General features: G+C 37.9%; 2 protein-coding genes and 1 long non-coding RNA gene across 5 annotated transcripts in view; 1 reads left to right on the top strand and 2 right to left on the bottom strand.

Moving 5' to 3' along the window:
• Nucleotides 1–10,429, bottom strand: part of csf1b (colony stimulating factor 1b (macrophage)) — a 20,121-nt gene extending 9,692 nt beyond the window's left edge. Inside the window, exons 1-6 of one of the 3 annotated variants that reach the window (XM_014016332.1) lie at nucleotides 10,219–10,429; nucleotides 6,822–6,941; nucleotides 6,683–6,745; nucleotides 6,052–6,222; nucleotides 5,761–5,965; nucleotides 5,537–5,673 (exon numbers count right to left, since the gene is read on the bottom strand). In XM_014016332.1, coding sequence (XP_013871786.1) covers nucleotides 5,537–5,673; nucleotides 5,761–5,965; nucleotides 6,052–6,222; nucleotides 6,683–6,745; nucleotides 6,822–6,941; nucleotides 10,219–10,260 — 738 coding nt within the window. In that variant the 5' untranslated portion in view covers nucleotides 10,261–10,429. Of the gene's footprint in view, nucleotides 1–5,536; nucleotides 5,674–5,760; nucleotides 5,966–6,051; nucleotides 6,223–6,682; nucleotides 6,746–6,821; nucleotides 6,942–10,218 lie in introns of those variants that run through there. The other 2 variants (XM_014016338.1, XM_014016345.1) reach the window with 2 other exon arrangements.
• A 1,025-nt stretch (nucleotides 10,430–11,454) lies between these two features.
• LOC106522586 (uncharacterized) lies at nucleotides 11,455–12,063 on the top strand. The gene is made up of 3 exons (XR_001310799.1): nucleotides 11,455–11,604; nucleotides 11,672–11,865; nucleotides 11,947–12,063. It is a non-coding gene; the product is annotated as an uncharacterized LOC106522586 (long non-coding RNA).
• A 1,854-nt stretch (nucleotides 12,064–13,917) lies between these two features.
• Nucleotides 13,918–18,373, bottom strand: part of ren (renin) — a 9,839-nt gene continuing 5,383 nt past the window's right edge. Inside the window, exons 5-10 of the mRNA XM_014015646.1 lie at nucleotides 16,673–16,791; nucleotides 16,364–16,560; nucleotides 14,907–15,029; nucleotides 14,666–14,807; nucleotides 14,472–14,570; nucleotides 13,918–14,379 (exon numbers count right to left, since the gene is read on the bottom strand). Coding sequence (XP_013871100.1) covers nucleotides 14,218–14,379; nucleotides 14,472–14,570; nucleotides 14,666–14,807; nucleotides 14,907–15,029; nucleotides 16,364–16,560; nucleotides 16,673–16,791 — 842 coding nt within the window. The 3' untranslated portion in view covers nucleotides 13,918–14,217. The remainder of the gene's footprint in view (nucleotides 14,380–14,471; nucleotides 14,571–14,665; nucleotides 14,808–14,906; nucleotides 15,030–16,363; nucleotides 16,561–16,672; nucleotides 16,792–18,373) is intronic.

The raw sequence follows: 18,373 nt of genomic DNA, 5'->3' as shown, positions 1-18,373 counted from the left end.
TTAGGTATGTGGTCTTTGCAGTGTGTTCAATTGAATATGGTTGAAAATGATTTGCAAGTCATTGTATTCTGTTTTTATTTACGATTTACACAACGTGCCAACTTTTTTGGTTTTGGGGTTTGTATAAAGATATACATACACACATGCCTACATTCATAAATATTGTCCGCATATACACATAGACATATATACACACTCAGTGACCTGTCAGAACCCCCCGGACCAGAGCACCTGTTTGTGAGCAGTTGTGAACATGCGTGTAGATACAAGATTTCTCCAATGGAATATTTAATAGTGACTGTGGAGGACCGAGACCCAACCCCCAAGACACGAGGCAGACATAGGGAAGACCAGAGCCCAAGGGCCCGAGGAGAATCCCGAGCGCAGAGCCCCAAGGGGCACCCGCACGGGAAGATCCGCCCACCCACCACCCAGATCAGACCATAGGGGAGAACTGGGAGAGTCCCCCCAGCGACCACACAATATTTTACAGTTTATATAATCTATATAATGTTTTAAATAATGTCAGAAAAGCTGTTTGTGTCATGGATTTATCAACAGAAAAATCTCATTTCACTAAACAAGTCAGCAGATTTGATCTTATTTAGCTCAGTGTGATCTGAGCAGAACATAATGTAACAGTTTAAAATTAAATTAATCTTATAAAGTCGATGTAATCACTGTTATTTGTTGAACTGGTTAGCTGATATTAGCATGTGGAGCATATATACAGAGTGTAGCACTGTTGAATCATGCTACAATTTAACACAAACTATTAAATATTACAGCTGATTTGTCCTCTTATTAATATTTAGACCTACAGAGTGTAAAATAATATTATAAATGTGAGTATTTTTAGGTTTCTGTTAGAGGAACCTGACATGTTGAGAAGATGATTAGCTAATAGAGACAAGTTTCATCTTATAACCAGAGAACATTTTCTAACTGTTGACTGGTAAATATGAATATTTTTATTTTTTATGACAGTAAGAAGAAATAATAAATATACTTTATTACTAGCTGAAGTCATCATTTTTCAACAAGCTACAGTCTAAGTTACAGGCTGACTTCAGATCTGGTTTAGATCATTGTAACTTATAAATGATATATTTTTCTGGTATAAATCTGCTGTTTTACATGATTGTTGAATGAAATTAACATAATTATTAATTATTGTTAAAACATGACCAATAATCTGTGAAACAGATCCGGTTCAGCTTGCTTTTATCCATTAGTTTCTATGAGCTGTTGGCCTTTTAGACACCATTTTTGCTCCTCCATGCTGTCACAGACACTACAGTGTGGGCGGGGCGCAGTCTAGTGATCTTTATATTTAAGTCTATGGAGCTGACAAACTATTTTTCTGTCCTGAGCCCAGTTTAACACAGTGGTCAGTTTAACAAGACTCTGACCCACATGGTGCTGATATGTCCAGCCAGAACACCGACTGTAGGCGGTCGATTTCAGCTAAAGAGCTCCTGGCCGTCTGTTTCAAGTCAGTGGACAACATTCAGAAAACCGTCACATGGAAAAATTATTCTCTCTGATTGGTTTACGCAGCGCGTCGAGCAGCAAAAGTTAAATTTTTTTAACTCGAGCGTCGGCTGCTTTGACAAGCCGTATGCACGGAAAACGCTCTACCGCACCTAACGCAACCTTGCGCGCCACACTAAACATGCTAAATGCGCCGCGCTGCCCCTAGACACACGTTCATCATAGACATTACGTGTAAACTGGCTGCTTAGGCTGCTCAAAACGCATCCGTGTGTACCCGGCTTAAGAAACTTTGATGGAGATTGCCACGTGGCCGTCATTTGATTTAACTTTACTACATGTTAGTGACCGCAGCTCCCGTCACACCAAATTTAAACTCAATATGGTTAAAATAAACAAGCTCATTTATAGCTAAATTTTAAATAGAAATTTGCTTTGGTGACCATCTTTGATTTTTATTTGAATTTAGAATGTGTTGGGCATCATTCTCCACCACGCTTAATTTCAGCTAAATATCTCTAATAATTTTTGATTTTCAGTAATTTTTCATTTTTATGTTAGGTGGCTATCTTGATATTTTGATTTGCAGTTAGAACATGTTGAAGATGTTGGCTATACTATTATAATTTTCAGCTTTATATGTCTAAAATGGACTGAAATATATCTCTTCTTTAAATTAGCATTAGCCCGTAGCTTACAATTGAGGTTAGCTTTTAGAATGTTCTGGGGATTGCTTTCGGCTACCACAACACCTAATTTTAGCTCGAAATTTCTAAAGAGTTATAGCCATTCAAAATTTCACCATCTTGGATTTTGTATTTGCATTCAGATTAAGGTAATTATCGTTGCTGATACTACACTATTTTTTAGCTGTGTACATTTAAAAATTGCTTATAGCCCTTTGTAAAATTTGTATCAGCATTAGTAGTTAGCTGGGATTCATCAACTAACTGTTAACTGGGATTAGCAATTGGCATAAAAACAGTTTAAGCTCAGCATCTCTTTAAACAGCTGAATTATAGCTATGTGACTCTGTCAAATTTTCAAATCCAGAGTAGTTTTATTTAACTGTATGTGCCCCTCTAAACAACATGCAGCCCCTGTGCCATCCCTTGCAAAAAAGGTTAGTTCTGTCCCTGGATGTCTGCCACAACTAATTTATTGTAGTAAAATGACTAGAACTCAGTTTTGCAGATGCTGACCTAAAATTTAATGAGGTAGTAGCTTTGAGTCATCTCCAACACACAAGCACTATACAGATTTTGAAAGATCTCTCAAAATCAATCAAGATTGTGCAAAACTTCATTTTAGCACTTTAAATCAGCTGTTACTCAGTCCATTTTCATTATAAGATGATTTTGATTCCTTAAGAAATACAAACATATTTGTTTTTTTTTTTCTTGTTTTTATTTTTGGTGCAGGTTTTTTTCCCCAATCTTTTTTTGCATGCTTTGGGCTATTTTAGCTATTCGCACAAATGTTCATGGGCTTTGTAACTTTTATACTTTTCAATAAGTTACATTTATTTACAAATATTTTCCCATAATGCATTGAATTATTTTTTCCAATTCCTCCATTTTTATTTTAGTTTTACTACTGTTCTGTTACTTTTGGCTAACGTTTAGCAGTAAATGTTGCTTTTGCAGCTGCTGTTTTCAGCATAATCCCATTAGTTGGAGGTATTTTCTCTTTGTTTGCGGTAGTTATGATTTTTGGTTTCTTTGGAAAGGCAGCATTGATTTTGAATGATGTGTTCATTGTTTCACTGACATTAAAGATGACCCCAGTGATAAAATCTTTTCCTGCTTTCTCCACAGTCATTTGGTGTAAGCCAAGTCTTAGAAACAAAAAGTCCCACAGTGGTCAAAAGGTCAGTCAAAATGCAGAATCGTTTAAAAGTTCCCAACAGAAATAAAGAATGGAGAAAAAAGCAGAAGCGCAAAACCAATGACTTCTTTGCATGCGTTTATTTATTGTGTTTAAGTGTTTCAATGTTGCAAGTTATTTACTAAAAACTCTGGTTTGGAGAAATGTTCTTGAAAAGAAGTTTAGCATGCTATTTGTTGGCTACAACAGTCAACAAAAGACATTCTGAGCTTTAAGAGTAATTTGGCATAAATTAGATCAAAGGCCTCCTTTCAAACTTAATCAGCACTGACTGATTCCTGCACAAATTAAATTAGCTGAACAAGTACATCAATACCTTAAACTTCCTACTTCAGTTAAGTTCAGAACATGTCACTGTCTGTCAGCTAAGAACACATTTATCTCTAATTTAGCAAATAGTGTGTCCTCTAAGACTAAAATACACAAAACATGCTTTAATGAGCACTTTTCTGTGTAACAAAGCCCTCTAAATTTAGCTAATTGCAACAGTGTGAGGAACAAAAATGTGTCCAAAAATAATCCATGAACTTAAAGGATTCTGAAGGCAACGCTACTTAAACAAAACCATTTGCTTCCTGCTTTTCCCCTTGTTTTTTGGGACTGGTAACTATACGCAGATGATGGGAAGGAGGAAAATCTGTCAACATATTTAAAGCAGTACGTCTGTCTTCTTTAATATAAACTCATAGGTTGCAGAGTCCTATCAGCCACTGTAGGTTTGTTTTTCTTCTTTCAAACTGCTCTCAACAGGTCTTCTAACCACCATATTGATATGAGTATCACATACATCTTTGCTTTAACTATAGTGAACTGATACAAATATACTTATTGAAAAGACTGCATCTAAAGAAAGAACCACACATGTAAACCATGCAGCCAGTCAAGATGACATAAAGCTTCAGGGAAACGTTAGGGAGACATTTACATTTCTGCTGTTCATCATCACTTCTTACTAGCTTGTGCTTCAACTTGACAAAACTAAGCCTCTCTGCCATTTGATCTGAAGCTGTATTTTCTGTAACAACAAATGACAGAATGGCAGACGTACGGACTCAAACCAATTCAGTTCATCTGAAATTGGTTTGGCTCCAAAATTAATTGGTTGTAGAAGCATGTCTGACAATTATTTCAAATTTTTTAATAAAATCTGTCTCGTGGTCCACAAGATATTTCAATAACAGACACACAAACACAAATATGCACACACTTACAAGGCAAAAAAACAGTATCATCCTACTTTTTTGCCTTTCAAACAACTGTTTTTCTCTTTTAAAAGAACCTTGTGGGGAATGCAGGAACTCAGACAGGGCAAAAAGTAAACCAGCCCCCATCAGGCTGGGAGATGGAAGTGGTTTTAAAATTTGATTTCCTTGGTCTAATAAATATTTCCACATATTTCTACCTCATAACAAGCTAACTTTAGTCCCTGTATTTCCAGCACAACATGTAACAGTTAGATCCCTAAAAGAATACTACTGCACTGCTCAGAGATAAGACAGGCCCAGAATTTGGCATAATTGTCTATTAACTTAGCTGAACTAGTCCAGTGATCCCAGGCAAATAGGAAATATCTGGATCATACACAAAACATTAAACTTCTCCTATCAGGGTTAAATGTCTGACATTCAAGACAAACACAGAACAGTTGCTCTCATTCCAACTATTTAGCTACTTTAAACAGCAACTAGGCTTGTGCTGTGTGACCAAGTATGTTTTGTAGCTGTTAAGAGAGGAATATATATTATTGTTTTATGATCGTTTTCTTATTATTTCTGTCCCACAGGAGTGATTGTGAAAGAAGTGAAAGTTGAGCTCACAGTGTTAGGCTCATTAATTTAGGCTGCGTGACTAAAATTTAATGTGGAGTGTGCACCAGCCAGAAGAAAACCACTGCTCACAATGAGCTCTACACTTTTTTGGCAGTTCAAATAATAGCAAAACTGCTTAATAAAGGAATAAGAACATAAACACACTTGTTTGTTTTAGTACTTTTTTTATGTAATGGTGAAGAATAAAGCCGGCTTCCACCTTGTTTTGTTATGACGTCTGAAGAATTCAGAGCTTCTCGCCTTTCTGCCAAGGCCCGTTTTATTACAATATGACCAGAATGCATGGTATAAATGTCATTAGAACGTGTGTGATTGCTGATTCGTACCTTGTTTATGATGAGACAGTAGAGTGTAAATATAATTAGCAGTCCTCCGCAGATGGACGTAATGATGAAGCCAAGCCTGTACAGGTCTTTGCTCGGTCTTCTCTGCGAGGCCTTTGCCGAGTTCCTTTCATAACTGTCTGAAGAAAATCCCACATGCTCTGTGATCTCAGACATCTGCATTTCTCATCCATCGCACAGCATTCCTAAAAGATTAGATTACACACCTGTAAAATACTGTGAGGTGGACTCTACGGGGAGCTCCTCCGTTGGGGAGCTGAAGGTTTCTGAGTATTCGTCCTGGCATCTCCAGTCGACTGGCGAGTCACAGGTGGCCGCCAGCTCCCAGTAAACAGTCAGCACCTCTGAAACTTTCCGCAGGGCGTCTAAAGGAGACCCACGGTGGACCATTTCAAAACTCTCAGGCTTATCCTGCAAACAGATCCCGGGAGGATTTCTCACCTAACAAATTCCAATTTGAAATGTTTTCAAAAGGCAAGTTCTTTCCCACAACTCACCTCAACCTCTTCATTGATCTCAGGCACACACCTCTGAGAATAAATGTTAAGAATGACTCTTCTCAGGGTCTGAACATAGCCATCATTTACTGAACCCCGGCTGTACTTGAAGTGGGTAGTGAGCAGCTCCAATATCCAAGGTAATGCAGCTTTCACAAAACAACATTTGCTCTGTGGAGGAAGTAAACCGTTAACATACTTCAAATGAAACTTTCCTAGAACTAATCAAATTCCTAGAATTAAGAATCGATCACCTTTCATGAAGGCTAATATCTTAAGCTGAGACATGAGAAGAGTAGCCACTTAGGTTAAACCTTCTAAATGATGTCCATAAATCTCGTGTGAGATTCTGCCTGAGCTGGTAGTGTTCTGAGTAGAGGACATCCATTTTTTGCTCAATATCTGTCAAACTTATGGTCTTTTTATGTTGTCTACGGTCAGCTTACTTCACCAGCTGTTTTTAATTAGTTTGATTCCAAATAGTTGTAGGTTTTAGATGTACATCCAATGAGAGTTTCATTACAGTCTACCAAGTGGTTCATAAGATAATTGGCCAATAGTATAACAAATGCATACACACAAACATACACAGCAGGTGATAAACCATCCCCTCCAACAAGAGCTGCCTTACCAACGTTCTCCGTTCTATGAATGTGTACGTAATTGAACATCCGCTCCTCAACTGGTTATCCATCTGAAGAAACAACAGCAGGAAGATCTCATCCTGGGAATATTTCATCCGATCATTTTGATCTTGCTTTAACACCTACCAGCTGCCGAACCGTCAGCAGGTGGTCCCTAGTAATTGAGTGTCTGCATGGACCAGGGATCTCAGTCATTGCCTGGGGGAAGCTCAGGAACATAAGCACACACAGACACTTTACCTGCAACTGACACAAACACAAATCACGCCAACGAAAAACCAGATTAAAATGCCTTTTTTTGACTCAAGCATAGTAGAAAACACTAACAATACTATCAAATTACAGTCTTCATAGTATCTCAGCCATAAGTAAATAAAATATAATGGGCTCTCTTTTTCTGTGGCACCTTCCAGAGCCAGATAAGATTTTTTTGTGGAAAACAAAATAAATAAATAAATAAATAAATAAATAAATAAATAAATAAATAAATAAATAAATAAATTCTCTGATGGAAATGCTACCAAAATGTGGTGCAATTCCACAACTGGATTGTTACCTATACTTGCATTTCTTCTCAAATTCTTGAAGCATTTAAGAGAAGCTGCAGTAAAAGTATAAATAAAAACTTTACACTTATTATTTTGCTGTTGTTAAACCAGGCAAATCCCATCGATATCGCAGACCTCTTTTTCAAGGGAAGCCTGGGCCTGAAGGCAAACCATACAGGTTTTTGGGGCGTGTGAGAAACTGGAGTTTCCAGCGAGAACCCACACAAGCATGAGGAGAACATGCAAACTCCTCACAGAAAGACTCCAGGTCCAAACAGGGATTGAACCCAGGACCTTCTTACTGTGAGGCATCAGCACTAACCACTGAGCCTGTGAACTGTGTGAAATGACAATGATTTAAGTGAAATTTGAATAGATTATAAAGATAGACAATGCTTGAGTGTGTCAAATTTGAGATAAATTTGAGTTTTTTCTTTCTTTTTAGGCTACAGAATTCAAAAGGTAGACTCCTCTTTTATCTTCTGATGCCTGCTACCAAGCACCTTAAGGCAACATCCCCTTTTTCTTTGGCTAGTCCATCTTCAGGGGTCACCACAGTGAGTCATCCTTCATTTCATTGTGGCCTCGAACTTTATTTCCCTGACCTGTGCTCATACATGTAAACCTTTTTTGGACGTTTACCTGTATAAAGAGCCTCAAAAATCTGTAAATTTTGCAAAAAAACCCGTACAACTCGCACCTGTGGGTGTGTGTGTGTGTGTGTGTGTGGGGGGGGGGGGTCCTGTCAGCTGCGGACATGAAGGTGATCGCTGCGAAGCAGGAGGAAAGGAGAGCGGGAAAAGTTCAAAACTTATTTCTAGCAGCAGAACAGGTTGGAAGATGGCTGTTTGATGCTATTTATTTTTGAAATCATCCTACAGGCTCTGACATGTTAGATAAATTTGAAAATGAGGTTTTGAAAAAATCCGTAAGACTTGGAAAAAATCCGTGAGATTGCTCTATACTTGCAAAATGACGTAAAATCCTTATAACTTACAGACAATCTGTACAAGTTGACATATGTGTGCTGTACCTCTGATGATCTCATTCACTCCCAAAGATAACCTAAGCATCTTTAATTCTGACACTTCCAATTCTGTCTCCTGCCTTTTTGTCAATGTCTCTGCCTCCAAACCCTACAACACCTCACTACTTTCTTGTAAACCTCTCTTTTGGCCTTTGCTGCCATCTTTTTGTCACAAAACTCTACCGGAAATTGTCTCCATGCATTCCATCCTGTCCGGACTCTTCTTTTCCTCAAATTCAAACACACAAACTCTCTCATACCACTGCTAAGTTTCATTGCTAACCTTTTCTTCTCTTCTTACAAGTGCATGCTGCCACCTCTCCAAGTTCTCTTCCACCTGTTCCCCATCCTCACCAAAGATAACGGTGTCATCTGCAAATATCATAGTCCAAGAGGATTCCTGCCTGACCTCATCACCAGAAACAATAAGTGACTCAGAGCCGATTCTTGATGCAGTCCCACCTCCAATTTGCGACATCTTACCATTGTCCCGCTGTCCTCATACATGTCCTGTACCAGTCTAACATACTTCCTTGCCACTCCAGATTTCCTCATACAGCACAACAGCTCCTCCCTCATCACCCTGTCATTTCCTTTTTTTTTCTAAATCCACGAAGACACAATGAAATGCTTTTTGATGCTTTCTGGACAACTTCATCAGCATCCTCAAATGACATCTCTGGTGCTTTTTTCTTGGCATGAAACCACACTTATAATCGCCTCTTGTCTAACCCTAGCTTCCACAACTCTCTTCTGGATCTTGATCACGTGGCTCATCAGCTTAAACCTCATGTCGTTGATACAACTCTGTTTGTCATATTTGTTCTTCAAAAAAAAAAGGGGTGGGGGGGCACCAGCACACACCTCCTCGATGCCGTTGAATAATCACTGCCATCTCACCTGTAGGCATTTCCATACCTCTACTGGTACGCCATCAGGTCCAACTGCCCTCCAGCTCTTCATCCTTTTCAAGGCATTCCAAGCTTCATCCTCACTAAGTTTTCTCACTCCCTGGTTCACAGTTTTTATGACTTATACTCTTTATGTCCTTTCATTCTCTTCATTCATTAGCTCCTCAAAGTCCTTCCATTGTCCCATCACACTCTCCTCACTCAAGAGCAAACAAACTACAGATGGACGGAAAACTCAGCAACAAGCCTGTGCTCTCCACATTAAGACAAAAGGTCTTAACACTTAAAGATTGTTTTGGGTGGTGGGGTTAATCCTTCACATGATTTGTTCGACTTCACATTTGCCTTCATCTATTGACAAATACAAACCAGATGCAAAGCAAGACCCCGGATTTAAACAAAAGAACAAAATGTTTCTCGACTTAACTTCTGACATGGATTAAGAGTCAGAAAACAAGAAAATGTGTTTTTTCTTATGTTTTCTGGCTGTTTCTCATATAACTGTGTGCCATTTGACTTTTGCACAGGAAAGACACGTAATAAGCTAATGCAAAACACTTCAGCCAGTTATAGTTTCATAAAAAGATGATTGTCTGGAGCAGAAAGAAAAGAGAAAGTCAGGACTTATGTCATCAAGGCTTCAATTTAAAGGTAAACAATGTTTTTTTTTATTATTTGAACGAGAAATGTGACAGGAGATTATCCCTAAGGCAAAACAAATAAAGAAAGAAAGCAGAAAATAAGAATGTAATTTAGTAATATTACTGGGAACTCACTTCATGCCCAATGATGACACATAATCAGATTAATTTAATCTAATAAAACTACTGATGTGACAGGAATGTGGTAAAGGCAGGGCCATGTGATGCAAATATCACTCAGCACATCATTGTTCCCAAACTTTTCTTATCTCTAAGTCAAGAAACTGCACAATCGAGCAGTGATTATCGCACATATAATGACAAATTGCATAAAAAATATTTTAGAGTGGGATTTGTCTTTGGCATTGCACTGATTAGCCAAAAGCTCTCTCCTACCTTAGCTTTGCTCTGACTCAGGGTTGACACAGGGATGGTCATCTGGTACGTGTTTGACAGTGGAAAACACCAAACTCCTTTGTCACACACATTGAAGCAAAGAGGTCGTTTTCATATATCCACGTCCACTCCACAGAAAGGAATTTCTTGTTAAGTAAATGTGACACTCCGTCATGTGGCGCTGTCCTTCAAAGTGTTGGCTAACGTGCTCCTCCTGCCTTCAGTGAGTTCAAACTGAGACTGACTGATTCAGCTGACAGGCAGCCCTCTTTAACACCTCCCACATTCACAAGTTTGTCAAGGTATCCCAGGCTTGAAGGATGTGGAGGACTAAACTGGTCTGTGGTTGTAGACCAATCATGTGAAATGGTTTTCTTTTTCTTTTTTTTTCTGTTTACAATTAAAGATCATCTGTGAAATCGACTTGCTTTGTTTTTGACATTTTAAGCTTTTAAATAACTTTTAAAAAGATATCTTAGTATCTCTTAAATGCAATTAGATTTCAAAATGATAACACAGATTGCATAAAGGAACATTAATGTAGAAAAATTAAGAAAAAAAAGACTCCAAAAAACAAATAACAAAAACAAGACCAGAGAGCATTCTGCCAAGTCCAATTCTGCCTCCTCAAATACTTTATTTAACCAGTAATTTTAAAATGGCTTGTGATCTTGTTAATCTGGTGTTTTCAAACTTTCTTTTCAAGTTTTTATTGAAAGTCCAACTCCTCGTGTCCATCTGCATCTTGGAAGGTTTTCATCAGGAAAATCTTTTATAGAGAATGGTTTAAATAATGAGGTTTGTTTCCAAACTGGGAAACATATTGAGTCTTTCTCCCTTTGCATATACAATCTAGACTAGACTGGACTTATAAAACAATAAAAAAAACATCAGAGTGGTAACTCCTTGGTAACTCTTTGGTAAAACTTTGCAGTAAAGAAAAGTTAAATGATGTCTGATGAAAAAAAAAATTTTTTTTGAACACTTGATACATGGTTTGATCTGTTTCAAAGACAACTGTAGCTAGACTTCAGTTTTTGTAAAAATACTTTGATGACTTTGGTCCTAATTAATTTCTTTTCACATCTCAAACATTCACTCTGCTTGCATTCCCATTCTAAGTCCTAAATTTTCCCACTATGTTTGATATCATAAATGTAGCCAGATATAAAAAAATCGAATACAGGATGTTTTTATGAATCATTAAGATACATTATTAGAATGTTGGCCTGTTTTGTGTAGCAATTTGAGTTTTTTCACCAGCAGTTTCCTGAGTGGCTGAGGCATTAATCAGCGCAGCTGCAGCTGATCTTCTGATGAGCACCTGAGGGCTTTATAAGACGACACTGGTGAACTGATCCTCGCCGGAGCAACACATGCCTTATGGTATTTGTCCTGGCTGCTCTACTTTAAAAACCTTCTTGTTGAAACTAACTGTGTTTTTTATGTCTAGTGCTCCTGCCCGTGATCCCACCGTGTCGTCCAAAGGAAATAACACCTCAGCTCTGATCACCTGCCTGTCTGCCTCCAACGCCTCAGGAACTCACCTATTCACCTTGGATCAACTCAACCTGGAAATAAAAAGAAAACAACTCACCTCCGTGGATTCTCACCTTCTCCTCTGTGCCGCTCCTCCCTCATCGACCTGTAAGAAAATAGATCCTTATCATTATTGCAAGATCTCTTCTCCCATCAAACAAATACTCACCGGCTGTCCTTCCTTTGCAGCTTCTCCAGTTCACACCCCGACCCTCACTGTAAATAAAATCACTTACCTTTTGTATCTGGTCTCCCGAGTCTGTTTCGCTCCAAACCTGTTCACTTTTGACTTCTCACAAACCTGACATTTTGAACCCTGTTTTTTCACATGCTGAGAGGTAAACAAGTTAAAACAATTTTAACAAGGACTTCTTTCAGTATCGGTGGTATTTGTTAGTTATTCGTAGACATTTCTGTTCCTATTAGCTCTTTTATGTCCAAATGGGTAACAAAACAACATGACTTGTGCAAAATGGAGATTCTGTTTAAATTTATGAGCTTTTGTCTTCTAAATGTGTGTTTATTTGCATGTTTTTCTGCCATGTTAGATTATTTCACAAACTACTGGAAAGAGTTTAATGATACTCTCAAACAAGTAACCAGTGGATGAATGGACAGCCGCTACAACTAATCAACTTTAAGAAAACAAAATTGCTTTTTCAGAAATCAAGCTACAATTTTATGGTTTTATCTGCTGTTCTAAATAAAAAAATGATTTGGTTTGACATGATGATTAAATATAAATGTATATATTTTTCTAAATTATAATTGGAAAAGTATAAACCAAATGTCTTTGGTGATTTTTGTGTTTAATTCTGTTGAATTTGTTCGTTGATGTACTAGAAAAGCACTTTGCCCAGCCTTGTTGTTATAAATGTGTTATATAAAAAATTGACATTGACATAATTATGTCTTTGGAAAGCTAAAGTTATCAGAATAATGTCTGGTTATATGACAGATTTCATAACGTGAAATTCAAAGTTTCAGGACTCCTTTTCCAAAAACAATGTTTCATTTAATTGTTATCACGGTATTTGTAAGGTTATCTCCTCCAAATGTGAGAGACAACAGTTTAATCAGGCTTCCAGACAGAAGAGTTTTATTGACCCAATCTGACATTTCTGCAATGGCTGGACTTTTGATCAGGTGCCAGTGTCCATGGTCACATAACGGCACATTTAAACAGATAAAAATCAGAGGCAGACAATTCACGGATGTTAGAGGGAAAAACCACAACATCTTTACTGTCACTTTCCATCACAAGACTGAAATTCTTGGACAATTCAGAGAACAGGAGACAAAAGATCTGACAAGAACATCTGATTGATTTTGATGCTTTTATGTCTTTATTGTCTTGATGTGTCCAGTGTAAGCAGAAATAAGTGTTTGTGTTAAGTCACTTTTGGTAAAAGGGGGATTATTATGCAAAATCGACCTTTTTCAGCTTTATATCATCTTATTATGTCATTCCTCATCAAAATCATACCCAGAGTGTTGCTTTGACTCATTCATGCATGTTGGAGAAATCCTTGAATCTCCTGTGGAGCTGCTTAAGCTCTTGCTGGAACAAAGCACCACCTCTGTACAAAGCTCCTCCCTGGAGCTCAGTCTGCAGCCAAACTCCCCTGAAGCATTGATGTGAAGACGCGCTGAAGTGGGAGTGTTGGAAAAGGTAGGAGCTTCTTAAAAAGCTGGAGGCCAATTTTAAGGTTTAAATAGGCTATGATTCAAAGTTCAATTTATTTTTGATTTATACAGCATTTTAATAACTGAAGGTAATTTACTTGATTGTGTTATTTTGCCAAGTAAAAAGACAACTTTCACTTTTTAACATTACGATTTTACTAAATAGCTTAGGTACATTTTAAATTTCTAAAATTACTCTAGAGAGTCAATTTACCTTAAAGAAAGCATTTAACTCAATTTTTTACATAATTTAAAACTGAGTTTCTTTACCTAAAAGTATTTTCAGCCTCTGGTGTGGCTGTCAAAATTGTTAAAGCATCTGCTTTTAACTTCAGTGTTGATTTTCCACATCTTGATCACAACATAGACTTAGCAGATAGAATTGGAAAAGATAGAATCAGCTATTTTGAGATGAACACAAAATAAAATCTCTAATAACTACAATATTACCCTTATGAAGAGTTGAAGCAGGTGTAGATTTTATTGTTCATATCAGGCAGATCAGCTCACAGAAAGAATGAATTAGCAGAAAAACCTACATAAATTAGTGTTATAAATGTTCACAAGATGTTCAGTAGAAATCCTGCCAAAGAACAAAAAAAAAAAAAAGCAAAAAATAATGCATGTTTCCTTTTTATCGCTGTAGTTAAGAAGAAGGCTTTTTAATCATTAATACACCTAATGGTGCGCTATGGACCAAGAGATGGCAGGAAACATTTGAGTGTTAGCATCAAAATTATTCAGGCAAAAATATAAATAATGTTTGACTTTATGTCAGACTGCTGAAGCAAATCCTATCCTATTATGGCGACGATCGAACTCCGTGTAGTATTGAGCAATGAAGTTGGCTCCCAAAATCCAAATGGGACCCATTGGTGGTGGAACATCCAAACCCCTGAACGTGACGATGCAGACATCCCCTTCGACATGTGATTGCTGCAACAAATTAATGTAATATTAGTTAAAGCTGCTAGTTTGCATAAAGAAACTAAACTAGAAAATATTTAGACATTTAGACAGTTTTTTACCCATAAGATATAATCCTCATGCGTGAGTGGATATTCTCGGCCACCCAAATGAAAAGTGACCATGGGCAGCGTCTTCACTGCATCGCAGCTGACTTTGTACTGGTGAGCAGCACAAAGTAAAGCACAATGATCAGGTTTGTTTTAGGGTGTTTTTTTTTCTTTGAGTAAAATGTTAGCCTGTGTTTAAAACATACTCCAGTTTCATCCAGCTGAGCGCCGATGGTTTTCATCAGGACAGACATGGAGGAGGCGGGGCCTGTGATGTAAGAGGAGCCCGTATCGATAACAGCCGTGCAGCCCTCTGAACAAAACATCATCTCTGCTCCAACAGAAACACTGACAGAATGAGAAAAGAGATTTATGACAATAACAAAACAAAAACAAAACGTGCAATTTCTCATTGGTCTATTAGGAATCATTAATCAAAGATCTCACCCTTTCATTGTGATTTCCCACTTTCCTACTTCTCTGATTTCCAAATAATTAAAGTTTCCCGTGTAGTAGTTTGGGTCTGTACCTCCAAGGACCAGCTCTCCACCAGGGGAGTGTGTTGGATCCCTGAAAACATGGAAAACCCACGAAAAGTTAAATGACTGAGTCGACAGGCAACACACGACAGAGCCAAATACTGTAGCTCAGGCTCACAGACTCCTGTTTAAGCATGGGGTAAACAGTGATTGACCTAAAACAGATTCCAAATGACAGATATTACAGACATGCAAAGTGACACGCATAAGGTTTAGAGCAAGTCAAAAAATCTTAAAATCCAACACAGTGACAACATCATGTTATAAAAATCCACAAAACTACTACAAAACGACACAAAGTGACTACAAAGAGCAGCAGAATCACCACAAAGAAATCCATTTAGCCACCAAGTGGTTCACCCAACCAAAACTAAATGAAGAAAACCTGTGTAAAACACACAAAAAGCAACCATAACAAGACTTCAAAACACAGCTGTATTGTCTGCAGCTGGTTTGATTGGGGGGTGGGTTAGACGGCTCTGTGCCCAGGGGCTCTATCCCTCATCGTGTCTCAGCATTTTAGGCTCAGTGCTTCGAGTGTCAGAAGTTTGCAAATCATTTTCTTTCTGTTTTCTAGCAGAAGGGTAACTCTTTGCGTGCACACATTTATCCAAATTCTCACCTGAAACTCATCAGACTGAAGAAGTGTCTTGGAGGAGAGACAAAACGTTTCACTAAAGAAGAACCCATCCAGAGGACCTACTTGTTTTTTTTTTTCTTTTTGATTTTTTTCTACCTGGATTACTGAGATGCATCGGGACATTTCTCCAAATTCTTGAAATCCTTTGATGCTAATATGAACCGTAGATGATAACAAAAACTCTCAAGTTCATTTTTCGGAAATGGAGCCACTATTTTTAGACATCGTTTTTCACAGACTGGTGAACCTTTGTTCATCATTATTTTAAAATTTCCTTTATTTACTCAGTCCTCTTATTTATTTGTCACTAATTAACCTATTTAGTTGCAAATCCTCCACCTGCTGTTTCATCATCATTATTCCATAATCATGGAATAAAGTGGCCATAATCATGCCACTTTATTCCAGCTTTTTAAAAAATGTGTTGTGCCATCAAATATACATTTTTTTCTTCTGAAAAGTGGTATGAGTTTAAACTTACTTTAAAACACCTCTCAACATTTTGGAATTGATGGTGAAATTACATACATTATCTCCAACAATTGTTCTCTTGTAAAATACATTTTGTCCCAAATCAATTAAATTCTAATTTGTAGCCTCTTAAAAAAATCCAAACAATACATAGAAAAAAAGACAATTTCTTGAGATTGTATCATGTTTCTCCCTCTGGTGGATTGCACACAAACTGATACGGCGTAGAAGCTCAGTGTATCACTAAAACACACCTGCTGTAGTAGATAGAAAACACCTCTTCTTTAAGGATGTGCTGAGACATGATGTGGTCAAACACCGGAGTAATCCCATCAATGGCCGCATTGGGGTAACCCATCCCCAGCACACCATCAAACTTGGCAAAAATGAAAGGCATGGCTGACAGAAAGTTGGCTTCAGCAAATACCTGCACCACAGGGATACCACCAACCTGCAGGGATCAAACACGAAGGAGTTATAAAGCACGACATGTGTAGTGTCTTCAGACATATATTGTAAAAAAGAAACGGCTTTGATTTATTGCTTCCAGACTTTAAACTCACCACAACCACATCCTCACTGAGGAATCCCCTGACATTTCCCGAGGCATACTGGATTGAAAACCCTGTGCCATTCTCAACATAAGTGCGGGATTGGGACGCATCATATCTGTTGTGAGTAACTGAAGATTACAAACATATTTGTGTTAGAAACCAAGTTTTTAAAGAGTGCAATTAGAAACAATAGTGATTAAAACTTTAATGTCAGTTGGGTAAAGGGAGTGGGGTGTTAAATATTTTCCTGGCGTATTGTTCAATTTTATACCACAATCAAGTAACTGTTACCTTCTTCTTGTCATCCTCCAGTAGAAGGTGACCTACTGTATGAACTACTAAGGTCAAAGATTTTCTATTGTTTATGTTCCAGTGTGGGCATAACTCCTATACTGGTTTTTTAGCACTTAGTGTTCCCAGGTGGTCTTCCATCCATATACTAACAGGACCTACACTGCTTAGCTTCCCACATCAGACAAGATATGGCGTGTTCACAGTGGTAGGCCTTGGTAAATGCCTTGAAATTGGCCTCTGTCTCTTTAGGAATCACCTACCGTTTCCAACACTCCCGCTTCAGCACGTCTTCACAACAACGCTTCGGGGGAGGGGTGCTCAGTGGGGCGGGAGCTCAGCTGCAAACTGAGCTCCAGGGAGGAGCTTTGTGTAAATAGGCAGAGCTTTGTACCAGCAGGCATTAAGGCAGCTCCACATGGCTATCACAGGAGATTCAAGGATTTCTCTATGAGTTAAAGCAACACTCGGGGTATGTTTTTGATGGGGGAAGGACATTATAGCATGATATAAAACTAAAAAAAGTCAATTTTGCATGTTACCCCCTTCAATCAAGTGATGTCAACTGGATTCACTCAATCAAGCTGAGTAAATACGAAAATCTTTTACATTTACTCATCTTGGTTGAATGGAACCAGTTATTTATGGTAGTCTCCCAGTTTTCCCTTCACCTGCGCTCTGTGTTTTCTCGACACGGAGACATGGTTCAACATGGTTGAAATTTTTTGTTGTCATTTTTGCTGCCACATCAGTTTTATGTTCTTCCTCGTTGTTTTCTCTAATAAATCTTCAAGTTTCATCTTAAGCACTGCCATAGTTGTTTGCATTTCTGGGTCTGACTCATACAAACTGTGGCACATAAAGGCTTGAAATTAAAGTTGTTTTAAGATGGTAGGGATCGATTTTTGTCTTGGCATCGATCTGACTAGCCATGAACTTGTCAGTCTGATCAGACATTTTTAACTGAGGTCCTTTAAAATCTGTCTACAACAGGTAAGATATTACCTGTTCATAATCTTTTCAAAAAGCCACACTTCTAAAGGTCTGAACCATCCTTTAAATGTGCTGCTGTAAACTTAAAAGTTTAAAAAGTCGAGTTTGAGTAATCTTAGTATCACAGTAATTTATTATGAATTCTCTGGGTATTAGCAAGCACAAATGGCAGAAACTAGCTGAAGGATGAAGCCACCAAGGAGGTTCTATACAACTGGAGTGCGCAAAAACCACGTGACTGTGTGATTGGTTGGAGAAGCTAATGGCTAACGCTAAACGGGCAAGACTCTGGATTTCCCATTACTGTACATGTTGACAACAGAGCAGAAAAAAAGGACTGACGATGCAGAAATCATTAAAACTAATAATAATAATATTAATCCAATTATTATTAATATTTTACAGTTTATATAATCTATCTAATGT

Source organism: Austrofundulus limnaeus, unplaced genomic scaffold (assembly GCF_001266775.1).
Source record: "Austrofundulus limnaeus strain Quisiro unplaced genomic scaffold, Austrofundulus_limnaeus-1.0 Scaffold3, whole genome shotgun sequence".
NCBI lineage: Eukaryota > Metazoa > Chordata > Actinopteri > Cyprinodontiformes > Rivulidae > Austrofundulus > Austrofundulus limnaeus.
This window is presented reverse-complemented; position numbering and strand designations above follow the sequence as displayed.